The 12,802-nt window shown below is 32.6% G+C and overlaps 2 protein-coding genes across 2 annotated transcripts in view; one reads left to right on the forward strand and one right to left on the reverse strand.

The window, feature by feature from the left end:
- Positions 1 to 1,865: 1,865 nt before the first annotated feature.
- On the forward strand, positions 1,866 to 9,145 carry LOC108319979 (alcohol dehydrogenase-like 7). The gene is made up of 10 exons (XM_052879674.1): positions 1,866 to 2,147; positions 2,258 to 2,394; positions 3,261 to 3,307; positions 6,088 to 6,413; positions 7,465 to 7,547; positions 7,635 to 7,710; positions 8,050 to 8,114; positions 8,291 to 8,386; positions 8,501 to 8,665; positions 8,914 to 9,145. The coding sequence occupies exons 1-10, from the start codon at positions 2,081 to 2,083 to the stop codon at positions 9,028 to 9,030; spliced, it is 1,179 nt and encodes a 392-aa protein (XP_052735634.1). The 5' UTR covers positions 1,866 to 2,080; the 3' UTR covers positions 9,031 to 9,145.
- Positions 9,138 to 12,802, reverse strand: part of LOC108319978 (neutral ceramidase 2) — a 36,166-nt gene continuing 32,501 nt past the window's right edge. The window contains exon 10 of the mRNA XM_017551312.2: positions 9,138 to 9,692. Within this exon, the coding sequence (XP_017406801.1) occupies positions 9,138 to 9,692 (555 nt within the window). The remainder of the gene's footprint in view (positions 9,693 to 12,802) is intronic.

Below are 12,802 nucleotides of genomic sequence, written 5' to 3' on the forward strand. Positions count from 1 at the left end.
AAAATGGTGCATACATCCTTGAAATGTTTAATTGTAAAAGGTATGAGATCAAGCTCGCCCTGTAGGTTATGTGTTGTCGTCTCTAGGAAGTCTCGTCAAGCTCTACTAGATGTTTTATGTCGAGCTAGCTAAGGAATTGTTGAGGACATGGAGTGATGTGTTTGAAAGAACGTCGACTATCATATGGAAGCTTGGCCCTCAAGTCAATTTAGGTCAGCTTTAGTGACCTAGAAATGTTGGTTGACATGATTGCATTACTCCCCTAGGTTTGGCTCTATCTACAGCGAGACAGGTTGCTTGATTATTGTCGGCTCAAGTGGAGGGCTGGTGTTGACCAAATTACTTGGGGAAGTATACAGTGTCATCCTCTGGTTGAGGGCATAATAGGTCCTTGCCTCTTTCGGGTTCGTCTTGGTAGTGATGATTGTCAAATGGTCCTTGACCGGGAATTTCACTACCATGTGCGGGGTGAACACAACGACTTCGAGCTTGTTCAACGTTTTTGTACAACCAGGATGTTGTAGGATGTGCTTGTGTCAACTATGAGGTATTGTACCATCATAGCTCGATGGGCTTTAGGCATTACGAAGGTTGCTAGTTGGTCAATGTACCTTTTGGTATGGACTCATTCTCTAGCGAAATCGAACAAAGGTTTTGGATAGGGTTGAATTACGTTGGTGGGGATGTCCAACTTTGTAAAGGTGCGTTAGAATAGGACATCAACCAAGTTGCCTTGTCTCAGAAATTTTAGGCGTGTACTTGGGAAGCCTAACGTTATTCTCGATTTACGTGTCTATCAAGATGTCCTATGGAATCCTAGGACTTTGACAATGTTTTCCGTGTTGTGGTCCCGTTTTTAGTGGTGGGAACATCCACGAGTTCCTCCGTTTTGCACCAAGTTGACCTGCTCCAGTCTCTTTAAGTTCTAGTTTAAGGGAACCGGTCACAACTTTCACACAAACCTCACCATGTTGGCGAGTTGCACTCTTCTTCGGTATTATGCAAACCTTTTTCCTAGGAGTTAGGCCGAGTTCAGGGAGGTGATTTTTCGTTCTCCAAATCAGTCAACTTCTGTTGGAGTTCTTGAAGGTTCGCTTGATGTTGAGCGCATAGGGCTGCAATTTAGAATCATAACACTTGTGTTGTTCTTCGTTCTCGAAGTAACGTTTGCATATAATATTTAAGAGTTGTCACAGATTTCAGCTTGTTAGAAGTTAGGCTTGACTTCCGCTGGTGACCATGGGAAAGTGAGGCTAGGGAAAAGTTTTAACGAGACCCATACTGAGTGCCAAATATTCTTATGAGGATCCTAAGTGTGGTTCTTTGAATAGGTGGTATGGTCAAGGTGGCTTTGAGGTCTTTGACGAGTTCTTTTGAGGATTGGAATACGGGGAAATATCCATTTGTAAAAGACTCTTCGACGCTCAAGTTAGTAAAAAAGTTTTAGGATTTATAAAAATAGAGTAATAGGTATAAGTGTAATTATTAGAATGATTGAGTATTTCTTGAAGAATAATAGTTGTATTTATATGATTAACATTTGATCTATGTTGAGATAAAATAATATTATTAAAATAATACTTATCTCAAGTAGGTAATAATAACGAAGTGATACCTCAACATAAATAATAACCATAATATCAAATTGAAGAAATTAATTACAATTTCGTGAAAAAATTTAATAGATATATTTTGGATTATTTCAAAATGTATTTTGTACTATTTCAATATTAATTTTAGAAAATTCCAAAATAAAACCTTATTAAATTTAGTCTTTAATATATTTATTTGACAGGTAGAAATTCAATTTCCAGGCACTGAAATTTCTAAACCTATTTCTATCTACGCTTGATATTTGTGAGGAAAGGTACAAGTTGGATTTATGTTTTTTCAAAAGTTTTAGTTGGCGTGGCAATATCATCGAAGAAAAAAGAAAACAATATACAAGCTATCTACCACTTTTTTCTGTCATTTATGGCTTTCCATTAAATGTGAAGCGGAGCACGTGAGAGGATCTTGGTGACTCTATAAGAGGTGGCTATATCTTCCCAAATCACCGTTCCTATTTCCACAGTTGGCCATGGAAGATAACAACAAGGCTTCATCTCCTGCTTCAACAACCGAAGGAAAACCAATACGATGCAAAGGTATGTCATCTTCCGTCGATTTCTTAATGTTTACTTCTCACAAACTCTTCGATTGAGGTTTGATTATCATCAGAGCGTTTTCTGAATTTCTTTTCGTTGCGAAATTGCAGCTGCAGTTGCTAGAAAAGCTCGTGAGCCATTGGTGATTGAAGAGATAACTGTGGCGCCACCATTGCCCAGTGAGGTGCGGATTCGTGTTATCTGTTCCTCTCTCTGCCACAGTGACCTCACTTTTCGGAACCTCCAGGTTGTTTATTATTTCAATTTTAATTGTTTTATTCCAATATATTACATTTTAAATTTTTGTTTCAATAAAATATCTTAATTATTATTAAATAACATTTAATAATGATACTTTTTATCCGATTTCTTTTTTAACTTACGTTAATAATGATCTTTTTTAAAATTATTTTGGATTAATTTGGATTACGTTACAATAAAATTAAGTTGATATTTTAATCATAACTGATGATTTCTGATTACAGTGAAATTAAATCGATGATATTTTAATCATAAATGATTCGATTATATCGGTCAAAATTAATTTAACAATGATTTTTATAAGATTAAACTAATAATATCTTAGTTAAGATGGAGTGATGAGAAAATATGAAAAGAAAAAATAGATAAAACAAAAATAAGTATAGAACTTTTGAAATTCTTACTTTTACCTGAAAATAAAAATTTTATATTCATAAGATTTTAATATTTTAATTTATTTTAAAAAATTATCCATATCACCTATTTTATGTTAAAACATTCCAAAAGATTTTATAAGAGTGAATAATTCTCTATAAATTTTCATCCAAACACTATAAAACTTTGTGATTCCACCCATAAAAACTTATAGAAAATAAAATAAATGAGCTTCTCCATTAATTAAGATTAATTTATAAAAAAGTTTTAAAAAAATTTAAATAAACTATATGAAAGAGGTTCTATAAATAACTTATACATAAATTAATTTGTGAAGAAATTTATTTCAATTTTTTTTTATATTTTTATCTCTTAAATGTGCTTAAGAAGAAACTCGTTTTAACATGTCTAAGCAGATCAGACATTGCAGCTCCAAACTATATGATTTTTGTTTTGTACTTTTGTTTTCTTTTGAAGGTTCCTCCTGCCATTTTTCCAAGGATTCTGGGTCATGAGGCAACTGGGTAAGTTTCTGTAGTTTTTTCACTTTACTATAATGGTTTTATTTACTGAAATTTTATCTTATTTTCCTGAAGATTCAATATTCGTAAATTTTTGCATTGAAATAAACTACTTGAGCTTTATATAGGTGTTCAGTAATAGATTATTTCTGGGAAATAATTTTTTTCTTGAAAAACATGTTACTAAAATTAAAATAAATAATTACTTCTTAAAAAAGCTAACTAATAGGTATTTTGCATTTTGAATAGCAGTAGTTGTTGGTAGATTTGGGCCAACGGCATTCTGATATAGGCACTGGGGGGTTCCTTGTTGTCAGGCTCTGATTCTAACTTTAAGAAGTGGTTTAAATATAATATTAGGTTGTAAAATTGACATGTGAGATAAGTATTATTTGTATAATGTGATTCTATTTAAAGTAAAAATTTATCTTTATTTTCATCATATTTAATAGGTATTAAATATATATTAAATGTTTATCAAATAATGGATATATTTGTATCTACATTTATATTGTTTCACATATTAATTAAATTACTTTTTACAAAATAAAACAAACAAAATCATATCACAGAAAATATGATATTGTCAATACTTTAATGTTAAAAGGAAGCATATTGTACAGGTGTGATAAAACTGTATTGTTTGGCGGTTTTGGTTTGGTTCACGAAAAATGAGTGGATCGGGCTGATTCACCGATAGGAGCAGTTGGGTTGATGGGTCGATTATTTATTTAATTTTTTTTAAAATTTATTTATATGTAAATATTAAAAGTATATTTAATTATATAAATATTTTATAATATTTTTATTGATTAATTAATACTTCTAATAAGATTTATTAAAATAATTATTATATTTACATGTTAAATTATTTTATTATAATTAATATTTAAAATTTAATTTACAACTGTTAATGATTTAAATTACAATATAATTGTATATGTATATTAAATTATGTTTTAATTAAAAAAGTGATTAAAAAATTAGTTTATGTTGACCTATTTTTGACCTACCAATTTGGTAAGCTAGACGAGATGGATTAATGGGTCGACCTAACCCTAACTTGTTTTGCTACCTCTAATATTGTAATACATGTAGATATTTCTGTTCAAATTGAAACAAATTTGAAGAATAACTATAAAAACATATTTATCTATCATTCCTAATGTGTAGTTGGAAAAACTAGAATGAATAGATTTTGTTAAGAAAGTATATTGAAAAGAAAGAAACTAATAGGAAATGTGACAAACTCTCTATGTTTAAAAAACAAAGCATTCAATTGCAAACACAAAAATAACTTTTTTATTATACTAGGTCAATGTAGAGTATATAAATAGATGCATATTGAACCTTATAAGTCAATTTTGTAAGATTAAGCTACACTTAAAATTCATTTATTAACAAGGATAACAATTATTGGTGAGTGTGATAATGGTGAGCGATAAAAACTAGTTACGATTTTAGTCACAATTTTAACAACACTGCCTCTGATTTAAAAATAATTGGTCTCCAAGTCCACCTTGAACTCCCTTTGGTTTGTAGATTTGGCTGTGACTGACTTTGCTATCCCTAATATTATAAGAGTTTAATCAATTGAACACTTGAAATTGAGATATTCTTGTATGAAAAAAGAAACAATAAATAAAAGTATTGAAAAGGAATAAAATAATCAAATGTGTATGTTAGAAACTAATTGATTTAATGAAATTGAGGTTTAGGTATCTCAAATGCAATATTTCATTTGAATGAAGTCAAACAAAGAAAAGAAAATTATAATTGAAATTGTGGTAATAGGAAAAATGCCTTACGAATATGAAAGAATTTTATGAATATTCAATAAGTTAAAGAACACTTAAGAATGAAAATGAAGACTTATGTGACAAAATAAAGTAATAAGGATTACCGGAAAAGAATAAAAAAATAAATTTCTTAGATTACCTTGTAACTTAAAACGGGAGACAAATACGGAAGTGAGTACAAGGATGGAGACGAGATGGAAATTACCCATACTCATTTTTTAATTTTAAAAATTAAGTATTATCTATCTATCTATCTATATATATATATATATATATTCAATCAATATAGAGATTTTTTTTAAAAGTCGAGACAAATTTGAAAAATACCAAAGAAGACAAATTTATCGGTCATCCTAATGTGCAGATGGCACAACAGAATCTGATTTTGTAAAGAAAGTATATTGAAAAGAAAGAAAATAATAGCAGATTCTCATTGTTTAGAAAACATTCATTCAATTTATTAGAGGAGATACACGATTACAAAAGTATTTAATTACCCTATTTTAGACTAATAGATGAATATCAGTCTAGCGGCTCTAATATTATCAGTATGTATGTATATAATTCCTACATATCTACAAAATTCTAATAAGAATATATATAATTATGAAGGAAAGAATTACAGGTCTGATTTTGGTGGCCATCAAGCATGTTAATGGTTCAACAAAACAAGTGAAATACTGATTTACAATGAGTATTTTGTCACTATATATGTTTCTCCATTTGTCTTATGATGGCTGTAAATTAGTGGGTGATTCGATAAGGATCATATAGCGAGTAAAACAACATAGACTCTATCTGATATCATATATTTTAAGTCTAATTTAATTCTACAAAATTGACTTATAAGATGATATTTACATTCACTTATATATTATAAATTGGTATTATTTTTAGTTGATGTGAGATTTTCAAAACAACTCGAAGGCTTAGGAGATGATGATATGCTTAAACTGATTTTGATAAGTTTTTATATGATTACAGGGTTGTGGAAAGTGTAGGGAAGGATGTAACTGAAGTTAGAAAAGGTGATGTGGTTATTACAGTTTTCTTACCAGAATGTGGGGAATGCATAGATTGCAAATCAAGCAAGAGCAACCGTTGTTCTATTTTCCCTTTCAAGGTGTCTCCCTGGATGCCTCGACATGGTACCTCTAGATTCACCGACAAGAATGGAGACATCATAAGCCATTTTCTGTTTATTTCAAGCTTCAGTGAGTACACTGTGGTCGACATTGCCAATATTATCAAGATTGATCCACAAATTCCTCCTGACAGGGCATGCCTTCTTGGATGTGGTGTTTCAACAGGCAAGTTTCTTTCACAATTACTTTATACAAGAACATTTTTTCTTCTCAAAAATACTAACAAATATTTTAAACACATTCTTTATCGTTAGTTGAATTTTAGTCACTTTTATTAATTATTCAAGGGAAAATAACGGCTTTAGTAAAATTAATATTCACATATTTTATTTTTAGTATAATAAGAAAATATTATCATCTTAATATAATAAATTTAATTTTGTTAGTTTTCTTTAAACTTTATTGATGATTAATATAATTGAGTAGGTTTGATAATATAATTGAGTACATGATATATAATAGTTATTAGTGTGTTTATTAATATGAAAATTAATATTAATATATAATTAAGGGAGCTTTTTACCTTTTGTTTATTTTTTTGTAAATTTTAAAAAAGTCTTTTATTCTTTATTTTTAGTTTTTTTGGTTTTGTAAATTTAAAATCTTTACTAATTCCTTTAAGGTTTAATTGTATATTAATATTAATTTTCTTTATATTAAGTACAAGTGAAAATCCTTATGTTATGTGCACGTGGGTTTATTTATTTATAGATAGTAAAGAATAATAAAATTGTTATAACTATTATTGTTATTATTATAATTATAAAGTTAAATATGAATAATTTTTATAATTTTATTGTAATTAATTTTTATTTATTTTATATATAGTTTTATAATTAAAAAATAATTAAATTTTAAAAAACGGATAATTTAAAAAAAACGATTAAATTTAAGAAAAAAGTTAATTAAAAAGAAAAACAGTTTTATAATAAAACAGTAACTCCCAATCATAAGTATCATGATAAAAATAAAACAAAAGGATGAAAAGCCAAAAAAAAGAGAATCTGGGTTTATGATATTACGCATTACTAGCATGGAGTGTAAAGATAAGGTATAACAAAAATATAAATATATAAATATGTCGAGCATAAAGACTAAGCTACCCTTAAGCTGAAATTTAACGTACAACTTTGCCAATAAGCTGAAATGTAATCTCATATTAGCAAATCACACCGATGTTTTATTGAATGTTATAAAATGCTGCTTCCACATGTAGGGGTAGGTGCTGCTTGGAGAACCGCTGGTGTGGAAGCAGGGTCTACAGTAGCCATATTTGGGCTGGGGTCTATTGGATTAGCAGTATGAACTCTTTCAACAATGTTTACTTTTCTTTGTAACTTTGGTTATCTGTGCTAAAATGCTTGTTGCAATTCATTGCCTGCATAGGTTGCAGAGGGAGCAAGACTTTGTGGAGCAACTAAGATTATAGGTGTTGACGTCAATCCAGAAAAATTTGAAATTGGTAATGCACTGTTTGTTTAGTAACATCATAGTAACCATTTATTGTTAACCATGCTCCAATTATTAAGCTACAAAAAAGGAGAAAGAGATGTAAGGGTGCAAAGGATATTGTAGTGACTACTAAGGCTGACTCTTAATTTTTTGAGTCTCAATTTTTTAATTGAGTTATATATATTTATACTACTTTGGTTAATACCAAATGATTTTAAATCTGACAAGGGAAATCCTGGAATGGCTAATCCAAATTTAGTTTCTATCATATATGTTTTTTGTGATTTCTTTCGATGTTGTTCAAGCATGAATTCTGAATTTGATGGGTTTGTTCTTCTCTTTCTATCAGGAAAAAAGTTTGGAGTCACAGATTTTGTCCATGCCGGAGAATGTGGGGACAAACCTGTGAGCCAGGTCTAACCTTTATGCAAACACCAATCTTTATTTTTTGTTGAAATCCCTTTCTCTTTGCATGTGATGAAATGAAAAGATTAAAAGAATTTTCTAATATTGTACTTTATATATATATATATAAGTTCAATGTCTTCACTATTTGATTGCCATTGTATTCAAATGTGGCTGCTAAGCAGGTTATCATAGAGATGACTGGTGGGGGAGCAGATTATTGCTTCGAATGTGTTGGCACGGCATCAGTGGTGCATGAAGCATATGCTTCTTGTAGAAAGGTACATGTTACTTAATGAAAAAAGACTCCTTGGTTTGAAATTGCCAATAATACGAGCTCCACAAATATATACTTCGTGAAAGCATAAGTTGCAAGCTGATGATTTTGTCTTCAGGGTTGGGGAAAAACAATTGTTTTAGGAGTGGACAAGCCAGGAGCCAGGATAAATCTCAGTTCCCATGAGGTCCTTCATGATGGGAAGTGTCTCATGGGATCCTTGTTTGGAGGTCTCAAACCGAAGTCTCATGTACCAATTCTCCTTAAACGTTACGTGGACAAGGTAAAGTATGCAATTGCTTTTATTTCAATTTATAACAACGTTGTCTGTCCCATCAAGATTAATATATATATATATATATATATATATATATATATATATATATATATATATATATATATATATATATATATATATGTATGTATTAGATTAGTGGAAATAATTATGTAAAATTTGTAATGAAAAAATAATGAAATATCAAGCTTTTGGGACATTTCTAGTCTATTAAATTTCTCCCCATATATTGATAGGAATTGCAGTTGGATGAATTTGTCACTCATGAGGTGGAGTTTAAGGACATCAACAAAGCTTTTGATTTATTGAGTACAGGAAAGTGTCTTCGATGTGTGATTTGGATGGGTAAATGAGTACATTGTTAAGCATTCCTAGTCCTTGATGATGTTATGCAACATGCAACATTTATTCCCAGATTTTATGTATTTGATAAAACATATTCAATAAAACAGCTTCTATTTTACTGCACTGCAAATGCACTTGAAGCACCAGTGAAGTAACTAATAGGGGAGGTAATGGTGCTCCTTGTTGCTCCAAAGTGTCTTAGTCTGTATACTCCAGAAACAGAGCCAAATGGTATTTCCCATTCTATTGTAGCTAATCCATGCATGGAACTATTATCTACTTTCCACTTGAAAAACAAGCTTAAATCATCATCATCATATGTAGCAATCCATCTTTCCCCTTGCAGCCTCTCCACTGCAGCAAATGTGCCCTCTGTCAGAAGATCATATCTTGGATTAGAACTCCAGAATGTAGCACTTGGTGTATCTCCCTTCCTAAAATAGCCTCTTTCTGGAAAGGCTATGTCTTCTTTTATGTCACCAAATTCGATTCCTTCAGGAGGTGAGTCTTCAAACGGATCAAGTAATAGACTTATTTGTACAGATGAGAGATCTGGTGGAGAGGGACCTTTTGTAGTGATGTTCTGTCCTTCAGCCATTGCTTGTGCTAGTTTCTTAAATTCTTGGATGTATGCTGACAATGTGTGAGGACCATACAGTGTGGAAGCAGCCTGAGATTATATTATTAATTAGCAATAGTTTAGTTATAGTTTTTCTCAAAGATAAGCCTAAAAGCTATGGTAGTATGTGGTCGGAAAAACTTAAATTTAGGAGTTATTTGACAGTAATGATGAGCAATATTGTTTTAATGATTTAGGAGAGCAAAAGTCAGGAGTTTAGTCTATTATGTTATGGTATTAATGGTATTATTAGTGTCGTGTTTTGTAATAATTGGAGACATTATAGCTTAGAGATGAAAAGCCAAATGTTTGTCCTATAAATTATAATGTTCAGTTGACATGAAATAAGACACATAAAAGTAAATCAGTTTTATATATGAAAAGTGTGATTTGCTAACAAATTGGCATCAGAGCTTGAGAGCCTGAGTGTCTGAGTGAAAAGATTGAGTGTTTGAGAAAGAAATATTGAGATGACTAACCTTGCAAATAGTGTCTCCTTGCCCTAGTTCAACACTGAATGGTAACTGGAGTCTACAAATGAAGGCTCTTCTTTGTAGATGCGTGGGATGTAGTTGAGAATGGGTACCAAGAGCCAATAGACAATGAAGAACAAACAGTTTCCCAGGTTGCTGCATTGAGAAAAATGCGAGTAAAGGACAAAATAGCTATGTACATGTTGTACAGAGCTGTGGATGAGTCCGACTTTGAGAAGATAACAAACGCTACATCTTCAAGAGAAATGTGGGAGATACTAGAGAAGGCATATAAAGGGGATGATCAAGTAAAGCAAGTTCGACTTCAAACTTGTCAATGTTCTGGTGGAAGAGCTTGCTTGAGGCACACGAGCAGCGAAAAAGGAAAGAGAAGTGGGAGCCACTTGATTAAGCACTTCAAGCAAAACTTGATGTGCAGGAAGAAGCTTGGAACACTCAAGGCTGAGGTCCTAGTGAAAGAGGCCGAGAAAGTCAGGGACAAGGAGGTTGAGGCCAAGGTGATTATGAAGATGGCAAAGAGAAGTCCAGTCTGCAGAATTGGTATGGTCGAGGAGAAGGGAGAGGCCAAGGAGGTCAGTCAAACAGCTCAGGAGGTAAGTGCTTTAAATGTGGCAAGTACACCCACTATGCAAATGATTGTAGATCGATTAATTGCTATAATGATGGGAAGGTCGATCACTTAGTGAAGTACTATCAGTCTGAGAGAAAGAAGGAGACAAACTTCCTTATTGAAGAAGTTGAGGAAGAAATAGGGATATTGAGGATGTTGAGGAGATCAGATGTCGATCTTAGTCCGAGTTGTATGATCTCAAGGAGATCGGAAGCCAAGCAAGTTTGAGCTGATGAAACAACTCGGTTTGGTATCTTGATACAGGAGCGAGTAATCATATGTGCGGTGATGAGAATTTGTTCAAAGATCTCTCCAAAGTTGAGATCGGGCATGTATCATTTGGAGATGATTTCAAGGTGGCAGTAAAAGGGCGAGGTACAATCTGGTACCTGCAGAAGAATGGCCGAGTCAGAGCAATTAGAGACATTTACTATGTACCCGATCTCAAGAGCAATATACTAAGCATGGGTCAAATAATGGGGAACGACAACTCAGTCATGAGAAACACCGAGTATTATACTTAAAAGATAAATTTGGCCGCTTGATTGCTAGAACAGAAATAAAGAAGAACAGGATGTAGAAATTGGAGTTGAAGATAGTACGGGAGAAGTGCTTGAAACTCAACGTGAAGGATGAAGCCATGGTGTGACATTTTCATTTCGGCCATTTGCATTTTGGCAGGCTGGTCGAGCTGGCGAAGAAAGGATTGGTGCACGGATTACCAGGTATGGAATTTGACAAAAGGTTTTGTGAGAAGTGTGTACTCTGAAAGCATCCAAGGACAGAGTTTCCAAAGAGAGCCGAGTAGTAAGCAAATGTACAACTCGGATTGGTCTATACCAACCTGTGCGGGTTGATTACCCCTAAATCCTTCATTGGTAAGAGGTACTTTATTTCTTTTGTGGGTGACTTTTCCCGAAAGATGTGGGCATATTTCTTAAGGAAAAAATATGAGGTATTTAAGGTGTTTAAGAAGTTCAAAATGATGGTTGAAAATGAAATTGGTAAGCACATTGAAGTTGTTCGGTCTGACAGGGGAGGCTAGTTCACATCAGTCGAGTTCATGAAGTATTTTGAGGATCACAACATAAAGAGATACTTGACAACTCCGTACTTACCACAACAAAATAGTGTAGTCAAGAGGAAAAATCGAACCATTCTTGATATGGTTTGGACCTTGCTTTAGAGTAAAAGTATGCTAGAGAAGTTCTGGGCAGAAGCAATACAGTGTGCTTTTTATGTACAAAGTAGGTGCCCATATGCTAAGTGAAACGAGAAGACACCACAAGAAGCTTGGAGTAGAAAGAAGTCGAGTGTGACTCACCTTTAAATGTTCAACAACATGGGTCAAGGTCATGTTCCTGTTCAACATAGGACCAAACTTGAAGATAGTAGTAAGAAATATATTTTTATTGGGTATGATGAAAAAGCAAAAGCTTAGAAGCTGTGTAACCTAATAGCAACAAAGGTCATTGTAAGTTGAGATGTTAAAATTGACAAGGAGAATGAATGGAAATGGAATAGCTCGGAGGAGATGTCTACTAGAAGAGGAGCTTGAAAACTAGAAGAGAGAGCTTAGAAACTGAAAGAGGAAGCTTAGAAACTGGTGGTTTTGGGCCTAGAGGAGATGAGCCCTAAGGAGACATGGATTCAGGGTGAAAACTTAGCTTGGAGAGCAAACCTTCTAGAAGTTTGTGAGCCATTGGCTAGAGTGGTCTCCAAGTTGTTCTCTTTTATGAGACACATGCTCTTGCCATATGGAATGCTCCTAATGGAGAGAATTTCTCCTTAGTAGTGATCATGTGTCATATTCCTAATGGAGAAGATTTCTCCTTACTAGTGGTCATGTATCATCCTCCTAATGAAGAGGATTTTACTTTGGTCTCCAAGTTAGAGTATTAGGAATTTGCTTCTACAATTGGAAATACCTTCAAGGTTACCTAAGCTTATTTGACAGTTATTATGAGAAGTAATGTTTTAAGGTTTTAGGAGAGCAAAATCCAGGAGGTTAATGTGTTATGTTTTAGTATAAATGGTCATTATAGTGCTATGTTTGG

This window comes from Vigna angularis, chromosome 6, assembly GCF_016808095.1.
Source record: "Vigna angularis cultivar LongXiaoDou No.4 chromosome 6, ASM1680809v1, whole genome shotgun sequence".
Lineage (NCBI taxonomy): Eukaryota > Viridiplantae > Streptophyta > Magnoliopsida > Fabales > Fabaceae > Vigna > Vigna angularis.

Excerpts from the sequence above, each read along its gene's own strand:
- LOC108319979 (XM_052879674.1), top strand. The coding sequence starts at position 2,081 with ATGGAAGATAACAACAAGGCTTCATCTCCTGCTTCAACAACCGAAGGA. Across the intron at positions 7,711-8,049 it reads TCCAGAAAAATTTGAAATTG|GAAAAAAGTTTGGAGTCACA; the intron begins GTAATGCACTGT and ends TCTTTCTATCAG. Across the intron at positions 8,387-8,500 it reads CATATGCTTCTTGTAGAAAG|GGTTGGGGAAAAACAATTGT; the intron begins GTACATGTTACT and ends TTTTGTCTTCAG.